The 20,130-nt window shown below is 59.3% G+C and overlaps 3 protein-coding genes across 5 annotated transcripts; 1 reads left to right on the top strand and 2 right to left on the bottom strand.

Moving 5' to 3' along the window:
* Positions 1-645: 645 nt before the first annotated feature.
* Positions 646-4,239, bottom strand: zbtb3 (zinc finger and BTB domain containing 3). Its single transcript, XM_088908960.1, has 2 exons — positions 4,190-4,239; positions 646-3,012 (listed from the first exon to the last, which is right to left on the bottom strand). Exon 2 carries the CDS (start codon positions 2,394-2,396, stop codon positions 759-761), a length of 1,638 nt encoding a protein of 545 aa, XP_088765086.1. The 5' UTR covers positions 2,397-3,012; positions 4,190-4,239; the 3' UTR covers positions 646-758.
* A 180-nt stretch (positions 4,240-4,419) lies between these two features.
* trpt1 (tRNA phosphotransferase 1) lies at positions 4,420-7,507 on the top strand. 2 transcript variants are annotated; one of them, XM_088908974.1, is made up of 9 exons: positions 4,420-4,472; positions 5,010-5,067; positions 5,538-5,685; positions 5,988-6,069; positions 6,197-6,366; positions 6,497-6,674; positions 6,751-6,807; positions 6,885-6,995; positions 7,263-7,507. In XM_088908974.1, the coding sequence occupies exons 3-9, from the start codon at positions 5,617-5,619 to the stop codon at positions 7,310-7,312; spliced, it is 717 nt and encodes a 238-aa protein (XP_088765100.1). In that variant the 5' UTR covers positions 4,420-4,472; positions 5,010-5,067; positions 5,538-5,616; the 3' UTR covers positions 7,313-7,507. The 2 variants fall into 2 exon arrangements, with proteins under 2 accessions (XP_088765100.1, XP_088765101.1); XM_088908975.1 differs by having other exon boundaries at positions 4,453-4,552.
* Positions 7,508-8,055: 548 nt separating this feature from the next.
* fermt3b (FERM domain containing kindlin 3b) lies at positions 8,056-19,239 on the bottom strand. 2 transcript variants are annotated; one of them, XM_088908955.1, is made up of 15 exons: positions 18,877-19,239; positions 15,696-15,833; positions 15,320-15,553; positions 14,217-14,336; positions 13,305-13,473; positions 13,008-13,110; positions 12,753-12,860; positions 12,524-12,655; positions 11,750-11,799; positions 11,528-11,652; positions 10,937-11,043; positions 9,978-10,193; positions 9,302-9,426; positions 8,983-9,124; positions 8,056-8,688 (listed from the first exon to the last, which is right to left on the bottom strand). In XM_088908955.1, exons 2-15 carry the CDS (start codon positions 15,817-15,819, stop codon positions 8,509-8,511), a joined length of 1,935 nt encoding a protein of 644 aa, XP_088765081.1. In that variant the 5' UTR covers positions 15,820-15,833; positions 18,877-19,239; the 3' UTR covers positions 8,056-8,508. The 2 variants fall into 2 exon arrangements, with proteins under 2 accessions (XP_088765081.1, XP_088765082.1); XM_088908956.1 differs by having other exon boundaries at positions 15,696-15,873; positions 18,877-18,928.
* Positions 19,240-20,130: the final 891 nt, after the last annotated feature.

Raw genomic sequence — 20,130 nt, 5'->3', positions numbered from 1 at the left:
CTGGACAGAGCTCACTGATTTCACTGCACAGCTGCCTGCAGCGCTGGACAGAGCTCACTGATTTCACTGCACAGCTGCCTGCAGCGCTGGACAGAGCTCACTGATTTCACTGCACAGCTGCCTGCAGCGCTGCACAGAGCTCACTGATTTCACTGCACAGCTGCCTGCAGCACTGCACAGAGCTCACTGATTTCACTGCACAGCTGCCTGCAGCGCTGCACAGAGCTCACTGATTTCACTGCAGAGCTGCCTGCAGCGCTGCACAGAGCTCACTGATTTCACTGCACAGCTGCCTGCAGCGCTGCACAGAGCTCACTGATTTCACTGCACAGTGGTCACATCTGACCTCGCAAACACACTGAGCAAACACCTGCTCACGCACGCGTGCGCTCCAGGGCGCCGGCGGCGAACGTCGAGCCCGGCGAGGCTCTGGACAGACGAGCCAGTGGCTTATTAAAAACATGACCCCCTGCTGCTGGGGCTCGGTCCAGTGAGCTCCACAGCTTCACGCTGGGCGACGGGCGGCGGTCTCCCTCTCTCCCCGCTGGGCTCTCAGGCACAGCCGCGCCGCGATCGAACACTTCTTTAAAAGAGCCGTCCGTCCCTCCTCTCCTCTTCCTGACGCGGAGCTAACTTCTACCCTCCTGCTACACAACAGCACCCCACGAGGTTCACGGTAACAAAACCGACCAATCAGAAAAAGACACCTAGGTAGAGTCCCAGGAGAGGGCGGAGCTCCAGGGGGGCGGCCCCGCCCCCTAGCCCAGCGAGGGGGGCTCGGAGTCCGTCCGGCTGCGCTTGAGTGGCAGGTCCTGGTTGTGCGCCTTGCGGATGTGGCGGTACAGGTCGCCGGACTGCGTGTAGCTGCGGTAGCAGTAGCGGCACTCGTAGGGCCGCTCGCGCGTGTGCACGATGGCGTGGCGCCGCAGCGTGTAGGCGCAGGAGAAGGTCTTGCCGCAGGTGGCGCAGGTGGGCACGTCCTCCACGTAGGGGCCCAGGGGGTCCTGGAAGTCGTGGAAGTAGATCTGGTCCGGCGGCGCGTGGAGGGGCGCCAGGTGGGAGGTGGAGGAGGAGGAGGAGGAGGAAGAGGGCGCCAGCAGGCCGGGGAAGGACGGGGGGCCGCCGGGGGCCCCGGGCCCCGAGGTCGGGGAGGGAGGGGAGACGAGCGCCGGGTGGAAGGCCAGGGCCTCGGCGTGGGCGTGGGCGTGGGCGTGGGGCAGGTGGGCATGCAGGAGGTGGTGGGAGGGCAGGAAGGGGGGGTTACCCATGTGCATGGCCAGGACCTCTTCCTCCTCCTCCCCCGCCCCCAGCCCCTCCACGTACTCCTCCTCCTCCGCCTCTGCGCGGCCCCTCCTCTGGAAGATCCCCTCCATCTCCTCCAGCTCCTCGTCCGAGATGACGATGGCCTCCACCTTCACCTTGGCGGGGTCGGCCTCCAGCCCGGCGGCCCCCCGCCCCTCCTCTTCCTCCTCCCCCCCTGCCCGCTCCCTGCCGTCGCCCCCTGCTGGCCGGAGGCCGGGACTGTGCCGCTGCGGGGAGGGCGAGAGCTCGGGCCCGGGCGGGGCCTGCTGGCTGTGGGCGTCGGCCGGGCCGGGGCAGCGCTGGGCATGCTGGGGCGGGGGCGCCGGGCCGCTGGGCTGGGCCAGGACGGGCTCCTCCGCGCCGGGGGAGGGGTACGGGGGCAGGCCGAAGTGGGGGGGCAGCTGGTGGGGTGCGGGGAAAAGCTCCGTGGAGCTGCAGGGGCTGCCCAGCGCCGACTCGCCCTGACTCCCCGGCCGGGCCTGGGTCCCGGAACCGGAACCGGACTCGGGGTCCATCCCGGGCTGCGTGGTGTCCGCCACGTCCGAGCTGGAGCCCCCGAGCTGGAGTGGCGGGGCGTCGGGGGCCGGGGGCAGGACCTGGGGGGCCGGAGGGGACCGGGGGGCTTCAGGCTTCGTCTCGGGGTCGGCGTCGGGGTACGGGAAGGACGTCGGGGGCGGGGGCGCCCCGTCCTCGGCCCGCGTGCTGTCGGCCTCGGCCAGGCCGCGGCCCTGCAGGCGGCGCTTGCAGACGCGCACGATGTCGTTCATGTGCAGGTACGAGGCGGCGGCCAGCACGTCCTCGGGCGGCGGGTGGGCGGCCAGCCGCAGGGTGCCCTCGTACATGAAGTCCAGCAGCAGCCCGAAGGCAGCGGGCGTGACGATCTCGCCATTGATGCCCACGCTGGCGGCCTCGCGCTTGCCCAGCGGCTGCTCGGCGTAGAACATGTGGAAGAAGGGGCTGCAGGCGGCCAGCACCGCGCGGTGCGCCAGGAAGCGGCAGGAGCCCACCTGCACCGTGCAGTCGCACAGGAAGCCCTGCTGCCGCTGCTCGCGCAGGCTGCGCAGGAGCTGCCGGCTGTGCTGCGGGAACTCCATGCCTGCGGCGCCCCCTGTCTGTGGCTGTGGCTCACTGCGGCGCACCTGTCTGTGGCCCTGAGCTGTGGCGCCCCCTGTCTGTGGCTGTGGCTCACTGCGGCGCCCCTGTCTGTGGCCCTGAGCTGCGGCGCCCCCTGTCTGTGGCCCTGAGCTGCGGCACCCCCTGTCTGTTGCCCTGAGAGCACTGTCACTCCACGTAGCTCAGAGGTTCGGCAGCGTCTCTCTTCTCTTCACTCAAACCAGGAGCCACAGGGACTCTGAATAAGTGCTGCAGCTTCAGAGTTCTCCCATAATCCTTCTGTGCAACTGGTGCAGTTTCAGTGTTCTCCCATAATCCTTCTGTGCAACTGGTGCAGTTTCAGTGTTCTCCCATAATCCCCCTGTGCAACTGGTGCAGTTTCAGTGTTGTCCCATGATGCCTTTCTCCAATTGGTGCAGTTTCAGTGTTGTCCCATGATGCCTCTCTCTCAGTGGAGCAGGCAGGGTGACGGTTCTCCCATGATGCCCCTTGCCTTCAGTGTGGCTGGCGGACGCCCTGGGACAGCACTGCAGAGGTCAGAGGTCAGAGGTCGCCGCCCTGCTCTCGCTGTCCAGCCGTCTCCAGAGGCTCACAGACCTGCAGGAGAGAAACATTCCCGTCCCGTTACTCCCCCTGCTGAGCACACCGCCGCCGGACCACCTCCACTGGACCGGGACTGACCAGAGGGTCCACCTCACACCTCCTGACCAGAGGGACCACCTCACACCTCCACTGGACCGGGACTGACCAGAGGGTCCACCTCACACCTCCTGACCAGAGGGACCACCTCACACCTCCACTGGACCGGGACTGACCAGAGGGACCACCTCACACCTCCTGACCAGAGGGACCACCTCACACCTCCACTGGACTGGGACTGACCAGAGGGACCACCTCACACCTCCTGACCAGAGGGACCACCTCACACCTCCACTGGACCGGGACTGACCAGAGGGTCCACCTCACACCTCCTGACCAGAGGGACCACCTCACACCTCCACTGGACCGGGACTGACCAGAGGGACCACCTCACACCTCCACTGGACCGGGACTGACCAGAGGGACCACTTCACACCTCCTGACCAGAGGGACCACCTCGCACCTCCACTGGACCGGGACTGACCAGAGGGACCACCTCACACCTCCTGACCAGAGGGACCACCTCACACCTCCACTGGACCGGGACTGACCAGAGGGACCACCTCCACTGGACCGGTACTGACCGGGTATGGGGGTTCAGGGTGACTGCAGGGAGAGGAGAGGGGTATGGGGGTGCAGAGAGGAGAGAACAGGGGTGCAGTGAGAGACAGTGAAGGGGTGATCTCTCCCGTCTGTTCTCCACGACCCTCGACCCCCCAAACGTACCGACGATTTCTGCCCACCCCCAGAACCTAGAAAGACCACCCTGCGGTACCCCGCGATCTCCCCGTCCTCAGCTGCAGACAGCGCTGGGCGGCGTGACTGATCAGTCCCGGGCGGCTGTGCTTCTGCAGCAGACGGGCAAACTCCTGCCCTTAGATCGCCGTCCAAACCGGCCCTGGTGCTCCCGGCCCCCCCCAGCCACTCTCCCGCACTCCGGCGGCGGCTCCAGCAACACAACACCCGCCCGGCTCCCGCACACGGCCTCCCTCTCCCGCAAGTCCCCACAGGCGCCCCTTCAGAGGAGACGCCTAAACCGCCCGGCCTCCGTCCCCCTGTCGGCTCTCACGCCGGCCGGCCGGCCGCACGGACCGATCGTCCTCCCCGACCATAACCCGCAAATGAAAAGGCTCACCGACGGCGAGAACCGCAGGACACCGCTGACCGCGTCAAGTGCTGCTCTCTGTTCCGGGCTCGGCGCGGTAAGCCCCGCCCCCGCCACTCTTCCCCCGAAGCACTCCGCGCGTTCCGATTGGCCCAGAGGCAGGCGGATGTAACGTCGTGGTTGGCTAGATCCGGCTGTCGCTCAAGTCCCCACCCACCCTGTCCCGTCGCCGGGGGAGGTGGGAATTGTAGTTTTTCGGGAGTGCTTCCTGCTCTCTTTCCCGACGCCGGCTAGCCAGCCAGCACACCCTGCTGTACGTTTACGTTTGGAGAATTTTTCCCTCTTTAAGAATCCTATCATGCGCACCAGGCGTTCGATCACGTTGGAGCACTAGTGGGTATTTCCACACTAAGAGGTGTCCAACCTAAAAGAGCTTTGTAGTTCACGAATGCGTTCTTGTGGGGGGGTTATAGTAGGTCGCGGAGCGCTGTCGATTCGTGTTTAGTCTCGAAGTAGACAAGGTCAAATAAACTCATTTTTTTATTAAAATCCCTCACGATTGTGAATGCCTTTATAAGCAGGGGTGTTTACAAGAAATTATTGGATTTTGTTTTGGTCTGTTTAGTCCCCGGTGAACATGTGACTCAGCAGCCGTCGCTATTAGCGCTGTGACTTGCATTTTAAGACAGGACACTGTCTCTTAAAGCCCAGTAGAATTAAGTACCTAACTGCCAGCCAAAGTAAAATCAGACGTGAGGTCCGACTTGTAACCCAGCGCTCTTGAGTTATTAACTGCACTCAGGGACGGCAGAGGCGACTGGTTCGGCTTTCACCTCCTCTGGTCTTGCAGGAGCGAAGCCCGACGACGCCCGAGCACACCCGAAGGCTGCCGACTCCCAGGCCCAGGCGTGAGTAATCGAGCCTCAGGAAACCGGCCCGGGTCCAGAAGTGTTATTAAGAGTTAAAACACGCGGACTGAGGGTCGGCGAGCACAGTGCTTGCAGACAAGATGAGCGTGTTCTGAGGGAGGTGCTGAAAGAGTACCATACATCTGCCCATCTTCGAACCTCTTCAGGATCGTGGGGGAGCTGGAGCCTATCCCAGCAAGCACTGGGTGCAAGGCGGGGTACATCCTGGATGGGACGCCAGTCCGTCCACAGGGCACACACACACACACACACACTCACTCACTCACTCACTCACTCACTCACTCCAGGGCCAGTGCTCCCAGAAGCCCATTAACCCACCAGCATGTCTTTGGACTGCGGGTTTAAACCCACGCAAACCGGGGGAGAACATGCAAACTCCACACAGACAGCCCTCCAGGCCCCTGACGGAGACGAGAATCTCCCCCTGGTGTCGCCCCTGCTTGTTCCAGGCCGCCCGCTCCCGGTGTGAAGCAGTGTGTCCTGTCTGGGGTGGCCCAGGTTCGAGGGAGGGGAAGACGGCAGAGGAGGATGGACGGAGGGCGGAGAGGAGGAGGAGGAGGAAGGGGAGGAAGGCACCGATGCCGCAGATCAGAGCAGGTGAGAGGAGCTCAGGTGCGTGGCTCTCCTGCAGTCTGGGGGCGCGATCAAGCCCCCTGCCCACTGCTCCCTGCCCACTGCTCCCTGCTCCCTGCTCCCTGCCCCCTGCCCCCTGCCCCCTGCCCCCGGCCCTCTGCCCTCTGCCCTCTGCCCCCTGCCCCCTGTCCTCTGCCCTCTGCCCTCTGCCCCCTGTCCCCATCTCCTAGCCCCTCTGGCCAGCTGGCTCCTGTGACTGGGCCTCAGTTCTCTGCCGGTCCTGGTCCTGGTCCAGCTCACTTGTCTAACCCCCCCCTCCACTGCAGGACCCAGACGTCCGCCTGTCCAAGGCGCTGTCCTTCGCTCTGCGCCACGGGGCGTCCCAGCTGGGCCTGGACATGAGCTCAGGTGAGAGGGTTTACAGAGGTTTAAAATCTTCAGTTAATAAATTAGAGTTCAAACGGGACGGATCAGTGTTTGGCTCAGCGCTGGAAACCCCCGGCGCCCTCACCCGACCTCTGACCTCTCGTTCCAGACGGGTTCGTGTCGGTGGCGGAGCTGCTGTCACGCCCCCAGTTCCGCGCGTACTCATTGGCCGACGTGAGGAGGGTGGTGGAGACCAATGACAAGCAGCGCTTCAGGCTCCGCCCACGCCCGGGGGACGGGCGGCTGGAGATCCGGGCCAATCAGGGGCACTCGGTGCAGGTGGGCGGGGCTCCAGCCGGCAGCTGCAGAGACTTAACCTCTTCCTGGCGGACGATCAGATCCCAGGAGGAGGGAGTAAAAACCGCCAGGAATCGTCGCTCATCCCTGTCTCTCTGCCCCTCTTGCCCAGGTGGACGACCTGGAGTTGATCCCGGTTGTCCCCGGCTCGGACAACGTGCCCTCCTGTGCTGTCCACGGGACGTACCTGCGCCACTGGGAGTCCATTCGAACCCGGGGCCTGAGCAGGATGTCCCGGACCCACATCCACCTGAGCCCGGGGCTGCCCGGGGAGGAGGGCGTCGTCAGCGGTCAGTTCTCGTGCTCGAGCCGACCCCCACGCCCTGCCCGCCGCAGGCTGACCGGCCTCGCTGTCCCCTCCTGCAGGTATGCGCGGGGACTGCAGCCTGGCCATCTTCATCGACGTTTCCAGGGCTCTGCAGGGTAAGGCTGAGGAGCCCGGCCCCCGAGTGCCGCGTCCAGCCTGTGAACTGACCCCTCCGCCTGTGACCCTTCCACAGACGGCATCCCTTTCTTCTGGTCGGACAACGGGGTGATCCTGACACCGGGAGACTCGGAGGGCAGACTGGCGCCCCGATACTTCGCCCGGGCCCTGAGGCTCACGGAGCCCCGTGAGTAACACGCAGAAACCCCGAAAGGTCAGACAGGGCCGCCCCAGGAGGAGAGCAGCCGGCGTCTGGCCCCCCCACTACAGTTGTAGGCATGTTCTGCGGCGTTCAGTCTGGGGAAAAGTGCAGATGTAACACCATGTCCCGTCTCAGAACGTCTCAAGAACTGTGGGGACAGGTGGCCCCCCCTAGGGTGACCAGCAGGGGGCGCTCTTATGCAGGCTTGCCTCTAACCACACCCTTCTCCCCTCCTCACTTCCTGTCTGGCAGGGAGGGAACTTCCTCTGGAACAGAGAGGGGGCGTGGCCGGGAGCAGCTGACCACGCCCACACCACAGTGAAGCACGGGGGGCGGGGGCTGGCAATGTTGCCGTGGAGATGGCCCGGCGTGGGAGGAGCCTGGTGGAGAGAGCCCACAGTAACTGTGATGAGCTTCACGCAGACGCACTGGGCCCACTGCGCTGTGTGTCGCTGTCTTAATTAATACCTCAATTAAAAGCACATCTGTGTATCACACTGCTAGACCTCATCAGACATTCCTGTGTCCATGAGACTATATGTCCAGTAAGAGTCTGTACCCCAGGGGTGTCTGTACAGTGTGTCCAGTAAGAGTCTATACCCAAGGGGTGTCTGTACGTAGTGTCCAATATGAGTCTGTACCCCAGGAGTGTCTGTACAGTGTGTCCAGTAAGAGTCTGTACCCCAGGGGTGTCTGTACAGCGTGTCCAGTAAGAGTCTGTACCCCAGGGGTGTCTGTACAGTGTGTCCAGTAAGAGTCTATACCCAAGGGGTGTCTGTACGTAGTGTCCAATATGAGTCTGTACCACAGGGGTGTCTGTACAGCGTGTCCAGTAAGAGTCTGTACCCCAGGGGTGTCTGTACAGTGTGTGTATTAAGAGTCTGGACCCCAGGGGTGTCTCTATAGTGTCCAGTAAGAGTCTGTACCCCAGGGGTGTCTCTATAGTGTCCAGTAAGAGTCTGGACCTCAGGGGTGTCTACAGTAATTCCAGTTTCTTTATGTTTGATAGTATGCAGTTTTGGATGTAAGAAAATCACAACACCAGTAAGTATCTTGTTATATTCTCAATTGTTAATAATTCATACAAGATCTTAGAAATGACAATATGAAATGTTAGGAGTAACAGTTATTAAACACTCGGGGTTAAATACAGGCGTCAGAATATCCCTCCCCGCCAATCCAGTGTCCACAGGGGGTTATAGACCACCGATCTCCAATCAGCACTGACACACATCGTACCCCTGGAAAAGGAGCCAATCACAGGCTGGCAGGTCAGAGGTCATAGGTCACATGAGAGCGTGACAGGGTCACTGGACAAGGGGACGGTGGGGCAGTGCCTGGCAACTCATGGGGGGAGACGGGTACAGAGAGTGAGACACAGGAGGGACACCCAGCAGGAGAGTGAGAGACACACGGGAGGGACAGACAGGGGGAGAGTGAGACAGGGAGTGTGAGATCAGACAGACAGCGGATGGCAGTATGGGGGTCCCCGGGGTGCTCAGAGGGCCTCGTGTCCCCCAGTCAGCTTGTGGAACAGCTCCTCGTTCAGGGAGTCGCTCTGCTCCTTGGTCCGTGTGGACATGAAGATGTAGCCGCCGATGTACTCGTGCACGATCTTGCAGTCCGCCGTCACACAGCTGAATGCCACGTTGATGTTGCCCTCGAACTCTATCGCCACCTGCAGGAGGGGGGGAGAGAGAATCAGAAGGTTTGAAATTCACAGTTTTAATACTCTTCTCCATTTCTCACTCCAGTGCCGTCTAGCTCTTGTCTAACCAGCGTCTGTGTGTCACCTTTTGGCCTCGTACCCCTCCTGCCCCTCTCTGGGCACACAGCCCCCCAGCTGCCCCCAGTGCCCCCTCTCTGGGCACACACCTGCCCCTCCTGCCCCCTGGGCCCCCTCTCTGGGCACACAGCCTCCCTCCTGCCCACCTGCGCCCCGTCTCTGGGCACACAGCCCCCCGCGCCCCACCTGCCGGATGTCCCAGTTGACATTCCACTGGCGCATGTTGTTGTAGCGCCAGGTCTTCACCACGTCGCCCACAGCCAGGTCGATGCGGATCAGCCGGTTGTTGGCGATGCCCAGCACCTCGTCTTTACGACACCCCTTAAACCTGAGGGCAGGAGGGGGATGAGAGGGAGAGGAGGACAGAAGACAGGGGGAGTTAGAGGAGAGACAGGAAGGGAGTACAGTGTAAGATTATATAGGTGTGGAGGGCTGTAGGACTGTGATTTTACATGGCAGCCAATGTCAGCATGTACCCACACTGTGCACTGTAGCGCCCTCTTACCTCACCACGAAGTACGACACGCCGAAGTCGGGCAGTGACTGCCAGATCTGGATGAACTTCATGGTGGCTTCCAGCAGAGACAGCTGGGCCACGTTCTGGTGAGCCTCCAGAATGCGAGGGGTTAACTGGAGTGAGAGAGGGAGAGGGAGAGTGTATCTGTGTATCTGTGTCAGTTTGCAGTGTCAGGGTCAATATCAGTATATCTGTGTATCAGTGATTAGGGTGTCAGCGTCTCAGTGTCAGTGATAATCATGTCAGTGTCTCAGTGTCTCAGTGTGTCAGTGATCAGCGTGTCAGTGATAATCGTGTCAGTGTCTCAGTGTCTTAGTGTGTCAATGATAATCGTGTCAGTGTGTCAGTGATCAGTGTGTCAGCGTGTCAGTGATCAGCGTGTCAGTGATCAGTGTGTCAGTGATCAGTGTGTCAGTGGTCAGTGTCTCAGTGTGTCAGTGATCAGTGTGTCAGTGATCAGTGTGTCAGTGTGTCAGTGTGTCAGTGTCTCAGTGTGTCAGTGATCAGTGTGTCAGTGTGTCAGTGATCAGTGTGTCATTGGTCAGTGTCTCAGTGTGTCAGTGATCAGTGTGTCAGGATCAGTGTGTCAGTGTCTCAGTGTCTCAGTGTGTCAGTGTGTCAGTGTGTCAGGATCAGTACCACTGTTCCACTCTCAGGACAGTACCTGCTTGGTCTTGTATTTCTTCTGGTACCGCGGGGAGACCAGACTCTGGGTGTTGATGGTCTCGTCAGTGGCGGAGGGCTGTGGCCCCGGGTTCGAGCGCTGCATGGCCAGGAAGGCCTGGATGTTGGCCACCTCGCTGGCATAGGTGCTGTCCGCCATAGTCTTGCCCTTGGAGGCCAGTCGACAGGCACCCATCCACTGGGAGTACTGCTTCTCCTGAGCACACCCAGAGACACCAGGGCCATTAGAGAGAGGAGACAGAGGGGAGAGAGAGGGGAGACAGGCACCCCTCCACTGGCAGTACTGCTTCTCCTGAGCACCAGTCCTCCTGAGGACAGGCTGTGCTCCCACTGCCAGCAGGGAGAAATAGAGACAGAGATGCACTTCCTACTGCACTGTGACAGATACTCTGGGATTAGAGAAGCATTCTTCCTTAAATTCGGAAATCTAGTCCCAGAGTTCCCACACCTGCTAGAATCACAACGGGTCCCAAGCCCAGTGTGTGACCTCCTGTCAGAGTCTGAGGAACAGTGAGCCTGTCTCCCGATAATGCTCCATCTGTCTACAGTATATGTCAATATTTTATAATATGTCTTTGTTGTAAATGTCTGTATTATGTCTGTAGATTTTATATTACTTTTATTTTTTGTTTTGTTTCATGTAAATTTCATTATTTTATTTGCTTTGGCAACACTGATTGTACCCATCGGTCATGCTAATAAAGCACCTTGAATTGAATTGAGAGAGGGAGAGGAGAGACAGAGGGGAGACGGGCACCCCTGCTGCTTCTCCTGAGCAAACCCAGAGACACCAGGGCCATTAGAGAGAGAGGGAGAGGAGAGACAGAGGGGAGAGAGGGGAGAGGAGCAGGAGAGAGAGGAAATAGAAAGAGGAGAGTGAAAGAGAGCAGGAGCAGAGCTCAGGGAGAGCGGTACAGTGTGGTCAGGCTGCTGTCTCACATTCTCACAGCGCAGGTAGACCTCGTTCATGCCCTCAGGTGCTGGGATCAGCAGCTTGATACAGAACTTCTGTCCAGCCACGTTGACATCAGGGGCCACCTCACACCCTGGACACACAGTATTAGGGCAAGGATTAGGGTTATCATCACACTGAGACACCATCAACATCGCACAACGAGGACACACCGTGACATCATCACACCGAGACACCATCAACATCGCACACTGAAGAAACACCGTGACATCATCACTCCGAGACACCATCAACCTCTCACCCCGAGGACACACCATGACATCATCACACCGAGACACCATCAACCTCTCACCCCGAGGGCACACCGTGACATCATCACACCGAGACACCATCAACCTCTCACCCTGAGGGCACACCGTGACATCATCATACCGAGACACCATCAACCTCTCACCCTGAGGGCACACCGTGACATCATCATACCGAGACACCATCAACCTCTTACCCTGAGGGCCCACCGTGACATCATCACACTGAGACAGACACCCCTGGACCCTGGGTGAATATATTGTTCGGATGGTCTGTCTGCCTGCTGCAGGAGGCTGTGTGCTCTTTACCTTTGAGGTTCATCTGCTGGATGGGCTCCCCGAATCCCTCTTCCTGGCTCTTGTAGTAGGAGATGTTGGTGTCCTTGAACACGAACCAGTACTGCTTGTAGCCCTTCAGGGTCAGACGCTTGGGCCTGGGGGGATCACAGGGTCAGCGTACCGCAGCGCTGCCAGGGCAGGGCAGGGTGGAGCAGGGCAGGGTGGGGCGGGGCGGGGGGGGCGCCTGCTTACCGGAAGATCTTCAGGTAGGCCTTCAGCTCCGGCACAGCCATCATGCTCTCCTGGTGGGAGAAAGAGGAGCATGAGCCTGCAGCCCCGAGAGCCACGATATCGGAACACCCCAACACCCCCATCAGTGCCCCAGTACTCCCCTCTCCAGGTGCAGGGGTGCAGACAGCGGGGTACAGTGATACCGGGGGTACAGTATTCCATTCCAGACAGAGGGGTACAGTGATATGGTGGGATACAGTGATACAGCGGGGTGCAGTGATATGGTGGGGTACAGTGATACAGAGGGGTGCAGTGATGTAGTGGGGTACAGTACCCCAGACAGAGGGGTGCAGTGATGCAGTGGGGTACAGTGATACAGAGGGGTGCAGTGATGCAGTGGGGTACAGTACTCCAGACAGAGGGGTGCAGTGATGCAGTGGGGTGCAGTACTCCAGACAGAGGGGTGCAGTGATGCAGTGGGGTGCAGTACTCCAGACAGAGGGGTGCAGTAATGCAGTGGGGTGCAGTACTCCAGACAGAGGGGTGCAGTGATGCAGTGGGGTACAGTGATACAGAGGGGTGCAGTGATGTAGTGGGGTACAGTACTCCAGACAGAGGGGTGCAGTGATGCAGTGGGGTACAGTACTCCAGACAGAGGGGTGCAGTACTCCAGACAGAGGGGTGCAGTGATGCAGTGGGGTACAGTACTCCAGACAGAGGGGTGCAGTACTCCAGACAGAGGGGTGCAGTGATGCAGTGGGGTACAGTACTCCAGACAGAGGGGTGCTCTCTCACCAGCATGTCGATGCTGGTGGTCTCTCCCTCCATCTTGACCTCCAGGGACTGCAGGGCCGAGTCCAGGTCATCCATGGCCGGCGAGGTGGCGCCGAGGCTGGGCTCCGTCTGGGACAGCTTGTTCACGTGGTACTGAGGGAGATCAGGGAGGGGCAGGAGGGTCACCGCACGCTGGACACTGGACACTGGACACCGGACTGCAGGGAGCGCGCGAGAGGCCCAGTCCTACCTGCAGGGCGGCGAACAGCATCATCTCCTCCTCGGTGCAGTCGATCTCCTCCAGCAGAATGGCCCAGCGGGCCTGTTCATACAGCTGCGTGATCCTCACTGCATCGTACTGAGAGCAGAGCAGCGTGCAGTTAACACCACACACACACACAGAGACAGAGACAGAGACAGAGCGTCTGGGCTCAAGGACACAGGAGCTGCAGAGTCTGAACAGGCAGACAGACAGAGGGACACGCAGACGCACAGAGAGACGGACCTTGGGCTCCAGGTCGAAGAAGCTGTAGTATTTGAAGCGCAGGAGCAGACGGTCATTCTCCTGGATCCCCTGCTGCATCAGAGAGCGTGACGAGTCCAGCCACCTGCAGGGGCGACAGGGAGACAGGCCCTCAATCCACAGACTCGGAAACAGACGCTTGCGCAGAGAGACAGCAGTCTTTGCAGAAAGACAGGCCCACGAATAAGGAGACACGCAGATAACAGACAGACAGAAATACACAGGGCACACAGGTAACCACGCTGCACCCCTCTGCACTGTGTGAATGGTATGTCCCACCTGCCATTGATCTGGGCTTTGTCTATGACGTTGGCGGGCCGGTACATCTTGGCCATGGCCTCGGGGGTGGGTGCAGGCCGACTGACCGACAACATCTTGTAAACAGCTTCCGTCTCGGGCGAGTCAGCAAAGTGAGCAGGCATCCCATTGTAGAACGAGGACACTGAGCCTGGCACAGACACAGCCCTGGTTATACAGACTGGTACTGGTACTGAGCCTGGCACAGACACAGCGCTGGTTATACAGACTGGTACTGAGCCTGGCACAGACACAGCCCTGGTTATACAGACTGGTACTGAGCCTGGCACAGACACAGTGCTGGTTATACAGACTGGTACTGAGCCTGGCACAGACACAGCCCTGGTTATACAGACTGGTACTGAGCCTGGCACAGACACAGCCCTGGTTATACAGACTGGTACTGAGCCTGGCACAGACACAGTGCTGGTTATACAGACTGGTACTGGTACTGAGCCTGGCACAGACACAGCCCTGGTTATACAGACTGGTACTGAGCCTGGCACAGACACAGTGCTGGTTATACAGACTGGTACTGGTATTGAGCCTGGCACAGACACAGCCCTGGTTATACAGACTGGTACTGGTACTGAGCCTGGCACAGACACAGCGCTGGTTATACAGACTGGTACTGGTACTGAGCCTGGCACAGACACAGTGCTGGTTATACAGACTGGTACTGGTACTGAGCCTGGCACAGACACAGCCCTGGTTATACAGACTGGTACTGGTACTGAGCCTGGCACAGACACAGTGCTGGTTATACAGACTGGTACTGGTACTGAGCCTGGCACAGACACAGCGCTGGTTATACAGACTGGTACAGTAGAAAAGAGAGTGGTGTTTAGCAAAGAGACAAGGAGGGAGACAGAGTGAGACGTGGGGTGCTGGTACCTGCGGGCATCTGCACCCCTGTCAGGTCGTACGGCTCCTCTGCCCCCTCACCCTTCTCCTTCTTCCTCTTCTTCTCCTCCGGGGGGCGCAGGAAAGACAGCTCCTCAGGATGGCGGAGGTCTGGGACAGACAGACAGGTTTGAGTGGTGTGTTTTCAACAGGCTTCTTACAGACAGAGAACAAGAGACAGAAACACAGAGTCAAAGATACAGAGAGTCAGAGAGAGTTAGAGACACAGAGAGTCAGAGACACAGTGAGTCAGAGACACAGTGAGTCAGAGACACAGAGAGTCAGAGAGAGTTAGAGACACAGAGAGTCAGAGACACAGTGAGTCAGAGACACAGGGACACAGAGACACAGAGAGTCAGAGACACAGAGATTCAGAGACAGAGAGAGTTAGAGACACAGAGACAGAGAGACAGAGAGAGTCAGCGATACAGAGACACAGAGTCAGAGATACAGAGAGAGTCAGAGACACAGAGAGTCAGATACACAGAGAGAGTCAGAGACACAGAGAGAGTCAGAGACACAGGGACACATGGACATAGAGAGAGTCAGAGAGACACAGGACACAGAGATACAGAGAGTCAGAGACACAGGGACACAGAGATACAGAGAGTCAGATACACAGAGAGAGTCAGAGACACAGAGAGAGTCGGAGAGAGTCAGAGACACAGGGACACATGGACACAGAGAGAGTCAGAGAGACACAGGACACAGAGATACAGAGAGTCAGAGACACAGGGACACAGAGATACAGAGAGTCAGATACACAGAGTCAGAGACACAGGGACACAGGGACACAGGGACACAGGGACACAGGGACACAGGGACAGAGACACAGAGAGAGTTAGAGATACAGAGACAGAGAGAGACAGTCAGAGACACAGGGACACAGAGAGTCAGATACACAGAGAGAGTCGGAGAGAGTCAGAGACACAGGGACACAGAGAGTCAGATACACAGAGAGAGTCGGAGAGAGTCAGAGACACAGGGACACAGAGAGTCAGATACACAGAGAGAGTCGGAGAGAGTCAGAGACACAGGGACACAGAGAGCCAGGAGCAGAGACAGGGAGAGGGCGGGAGACAGACGGGCCTCACTCAGGATCCGGCACACGCCCGCCACAGCCCTGAAGGTGGGCCCGGAGAAGCAGGCCTTGACCCGGACAGTGCAGGCGTTGGGCAGGAGCAGCCGGACCGGCTTGTGCTGGGGGCTGAAGGACAGCCGGGCGTCCGCCTGCACCCCGTACTTGTCCAGCGTCCAGTTCGTCTTCAGCAGCCACTGTTTCTTCTGCTCCCACCAAAGGGCGTAGTCTGACCAGTTCCTCTTCATCTCTGGACAGGGAGAGGAGAGAGGGGACAGGAGACGGGGAGAGGAGAGAGGGGACAGGAGACGGGAGACAGAGGAGAGGGGTTAATTGGCCACGTGTGTGTGTGTCTGGGAGCGTTGAGGAAGCAGTCATGGACAGGCTCTCACGTGTCTTATCGACGATCTTCAGGATGACCCCCCCGATGTGCAGGTCACTGGTCACACTGATGCTGAGTGGGGGGGCGTCGGGGCCCAGGTCCTCCACAGACACAGACAGGTCCCAGGCTGCCATGACGACCAGGGAGTCTGAGAGAGAGAGGATTCAAGACACTGGACACAGGCAGACCTGGCTGTCCAGAGAGGACAGGCTCAGTGACCACAGCCTGGACACAGACACTGGACACAGGCAGACCTGGCTGCCCAGAGAGGACAGGCTGTCCTCCCACTGCCAGCGGGGAGAAATAGAGACAGAGGTGCACTTCCTACTGCACTGTGACAGATACTCTGGGATAAGAGAAACATTCTTCCCCAAATCTACACAGCTAATCCCAGAGTTCCCACACCTGCCAGAATCACAACAGGTCCCAATCCTACTGGGAGAGGGAGGAGGGAACTCAGTGGAACTGGCAGCCCAGTGTGTGATCTCCTGTCCCAGCCTGAGGAACAGTGAGCCTGTCTCCCAGTAATGCTCCAGATGTTTATATGTGAATATTTTATGACTGTGTCTTTATTGTAAATGTCTGTAGATTGTTGTTTTATGTTAATTTTATTGTCATTTGCTCTGGCAACACCGGTTGTGCTCACCGGTCATGCCAATAAAGCACCTGGAACTGAGTTGAACAGAGAGGAGAGAGGTGGGAGAGGCAGGAAGAGAAACTGTTTCTGATTTGGCAGCACTAATCTGCTGGTCATGCTGCGTGAGCTGGAAGGGGAGAGGGGAGTGTGTGCAATATTTCCTGTGCTGCCAGCAGCCTCAGTGACAGGCTGACAGGCCGACCCTATCGCACTGACACACACACACTGACAGGCCGGCCCTATCGCACTGACACACACACACACTGACAGGCTGACAGGCCGGCCCTATCGCACTGACCAGCACTTCCTGCGTGACTCACTGACTGACAGCTGCCCTGGGACACACCCACACCCACTCCCACTCCCATCAGCCTTCACTCAGCGGTCAACTTCCTCATGGGCAGCCCCAGCGCGCACACACTCACTGACACACTGATGCACTGATACACACAGTCTCTCTCTGACTGTCCCAGACTCCAGCAGACCTGAGACAGCAGTCAGAGGCCACCTGCTGTCTGAACCATCATTTCTGCTGGGATAGACTCCCAGTGTCCCCACACTGACACTAACATACCGGGCATCTGCCACAGAAACCCACCCTGCTCACTCACTGCTGAGCATCTCTCTGACTAGCCAGCTCACTCATCACTGACCGAGAGCTAACTCATCCCTCACCATCTCCACTGACCGAGAGCTAACTCATCCCTGACCATCTCCACTGACCTGAGAGCTAACTCATCCCTCACCATCTCCACTGACCTGAGACCTAACTCATCCCTCACCATCTCCACTGACCTGAGACCTAACTCATCCCTCACCATCTCCACTGACCTGAGACCTAACTCATCCCTGACCATCTCCACTGACCGAGAGCTAACTCATCCCTGACCGAGAGCTAACTCATCCCTGACCAGCTCCACTGACCTGAGACCTAACTCATCCCTGACCATCTCCACTGACCGAGAGCTAACTCATCCCTGACCTGAGACCTAACTCATCCCTGACCATCTCCACTGACCTGAGACCTAACTCATCCCTGACCATCTCCACTGACCTGAGACCTAACTCATCCCTGACCATCTCCACTGACCTGAGAGCTAACTCATCCCTCACCATCTCCACTGACCTGAGACCTAACTCATCCCTGACCATCTCCACTGACCGAGAGCTAACTCATCCCTGACCGAGAGCTAACTCATCCCTGACCAGCTCCACTGACCTGAGACCTAACTCATCCCTGACCATCTCCACTGACCGAGAGCTAACTCATCCCTGACCTGAGACCTAACTCATCCCTGACCATCTCCACTGACCTGAGACCTAACTCATCCCTGACCATCTCCACTGACCGAGAGCTAACTCATCCCTGACCATCTCCACTGACCTGAGAGCTAACTCAAGCAGTTAGAGACACAGGGAGAAAGACAGAGACAGTCAGAGAGACAGACAGCAGACAGAGAGTGAGACAGAGCGACAGGGACAGGCAGAGAGACAGAGGCAGACACACAGAGAGACAGAGACAGACGGGAGACAGACAGACAGGTGGATGAACTGCGATGTGAACGCAGAAGCAAGCAGGATGACAGGGTGCTCTGTGACCGAGCCGCAGCTGACAGTACTCCAGCCCCGACCCCACTGCCCCAGCCCAGAGCTCGCTGTGTCACTGGAGCAGGAGCGATCCCACCCCACGCCAGCCACCCCAGGCACCCCAGCTACCCCAACTACCCCAGCCACCCCAGCTACCCCAGTTACAACAGCTACCCCAGCTACAAAAGCTACCCTAGCCACCTCAACTACCCCAGCCATATCAGCCACCCCAGCTACCCCAGCTACAACAGCTACCCTAGCCACCCCAGCTACCCCAGCTACCCTAGCCACCTCAACTACCCCAGCCATATCAGCCACCCCAGCTACCCCAGCTACAACAGCTACCCTAGCCACCTCAACTACCCCAGCTACCCTAGCCACCTCAACTACCCCAGCCATATCAGCCACCCCAGCTACCCCAGCTACAACAGCTACCCTAGCCACCCCAGCTACCCTAGCCACCTCAACTACCCCAGCCATATCAGCCACCCCAGCTACCCCAGCTACAACAGCTACCCTAGCCACCTCAACTACTCCAGCCATATCAGCCACCCCAGCTACCCCAGCTACAACAGCTACCCTAGCCACCTCAACTACCCCAGCCATATCAGCCACCCCAGCTACCCCAGCTACAACAGCTACCCTAGCCACCTCAACTACCCCAGCCGGCCCAGTGATCAGCGGGCACCGATCGGTGCAGGAGCTGGGCACGCCAGCGTGAACTGCAGAGTCACGCCGAGCGAGCTCTGCCCCCCCCGTCCCCCCACCCGCTGCGCAGAGCTCGCACCCTGCTGCTCTCTCGCTGGGCGAGCGGCAGAGCGCCAGGCCTCGCCCGCGGGCCCCAGATCGGCAGCAGAGCGCCCCAGGGGTCACCCAGCCCTCCCCCTCCCCCCGCTGCGCCGCGCCCAGGGCTGTGGGCCCTGTGGACCCCCGGTACAGCCGCGCCCTCAGCCCCCCCCCGGCTCACCGTGGCGGTCTCTGCGTTCCGGCGGGTCGAACCGTTGCTCGTTGCTCTCGGGGCGATCAGGACAGGAAGGCAACGTCGTTTCCTCGCTTGGTGGCTCTTCCTCTCACCCTCCCCTCTGCTCGCTCGCTCGCTCCGAGACTGCGCCTCGAGTTCCTGCGTGCTCAACCCCCCCCCCCTCTCTCTCTCGCTCCGAGACTGCGCCTCGAGTTCCTGCGTGCTCACCCCCTCTCTCTCTCTCTCGCTCTGAGACTGCGCCTCGAGTTCCTGCGTGCTCACCCCCTCTCTCTCTCTCTCTTGCTCCGAGACTGCGCCTCGTGCTCCTGCGTGCTCACCTCCTCTCTCTCTCGCTCACTCTGAGACTGCGCCTCGAGTTCCTGCGTGCGCACCCCCCCCTCTCTGTGGTCAGGCGGTTGTGCACAGCGAGTCACAGAGATGGTGGTAGAACATGAGCTGTTCCTCTTTTATCAGCTTCCCCCCCACGGCCCAGAGGGAGTGTGTCACTGCGTCATCCTGCGCTTCTTAAGGTGACCGTTAGACCAGGAGGACAGCGGGTCTGGTGGTTCAGGTCCAGTGCTGTTAGACCAGGAGGACAGCCGGTCTGGTGGTTCAGGTCCAGTGCTGTTAGACCAGGAGGACAGCAGGTCTGGTGGTTCAGGTCCAGTGCTGTTAGACCAGGAGGACAGCAGGTCTGGTGATTCAGGTCCAGTGCTGTTAGACCAGGAGGACAGCGGGTCTGGTGGTTCAGGTCCAGTGCTGTTAGACCAGGAGGACAGCGGGTCTGGTGATTCAGGTCCAGTGCTGTTAGACCAGGAGGACAGCGGGTCTGGTGGTTCAGGTCCAGTGCTGTTAGACCGGGAGGACAGCCGGTCTGGTGGTTCAGGTCCAGTGCTGTTAGACCGGGAGGACAGCGGGTCTGGTGGTTCAGGTCCAGTGCTGTTAGACCAGGAGGACAGCCGGTCTGGTGGTTCAGGTCTAGTCCTGTTAGACCAGGAGGACAGCGGGTCTGGTGGTTCAGGTCCAGTGCTGTTAGACCAGGAGGACAGCGGGTCTGGTGGTTCAGGTCCAGTCTTGTTAGACCGGGAGGACAGCCGGTCTGGTGGTTCAGGTCCAGTGCTGTTAGACCAGGAGGACAGCGGGTCTGGTGGTTCAGGTCCAGTGCTGTTAGACCAGGAGGACAGCCAGTCTGGTGGTTCAGGTCTAGTCCTGTTAGACCAGGAGGACAGCGGGTCTGGTGGTTCAGGTCCAGTCCTGTTA

Source organism: Atractosteus spatula, assembly GCF_055471065.1.
Source record: "Atractosteus spatula isolate fAtrSpa1 chromosome 24 unlocalized genomic scaffold, fAtrSpa1.hap1 SUPER_24_unloc_1, whole genome shotgun sequence".
NCBI classification, from domain to species: Eukaryota; Metazoa; Chordata; class Actinopteri; order Semionotiformes; family Lepisosteidae; genus Atractosteus; species Atractosteus spatula.
Note: the sequence above shows the minus strand (reverse complement) of the source record. Positions and strands in the feature narration are given on the sequence as shown.

Excerpts from the sequence above, each read along its gene's own strand:
- trpt1 (XM_088908974.1), top strand. The coding sequence starts at position 5,617 with ATGGACGGAGGGCGGAGAGGAGGAGGAGGAGGAAGGGGAGGAAGGCAC. Across the intron at positions 6,367-6,496 it reads ATCAGGGGCACTCGGTGCAG|GTGGACGACCTGGAGTTGAT; the intron begins GTGGGCGGGGCT and ends CCTCTTGCCCAG. Across the intron at positions 6,996-7,262 it reads CCTGAGGCTCACGGAGCCCC|GGAGGGAACTTCCTCTGGAA; the intron begins GTGAGTAACACG and ends CCTGTCTGGCAG.
- fermt3b (XM_088908955.1), bottom strand. The coding sequence starts at position 15,819 with ATGGCAGCCTGGGACCTGTCTGTGTCTGTGGAGGACCTGGGCCCCGAC. Across the intron at positions 12,861-13,007 it reads TCTTCGACCTGGAGCCCAAG|TACGATGCAGTGAGGATCAC; the intron begins GTCCGTCTCTCT and ends CTCTGCTCTCAG. Across the intron at positions 11,653-11,749 it reads GCCTACCTGAAGATCTTCCG|GCCCAAGCGTCTGACCCTGA; the intron begins GTAAGCAGGCGC and ends TGATCCCCCCAG.
- zbtb3 (XM_088908960.1), bottom strand. The coding sequence starts at position 2,396 with ATGGAGTTCCCGCAGCACAGCCGGCAGCTCCTGCGCAGCCTGCGCGAG.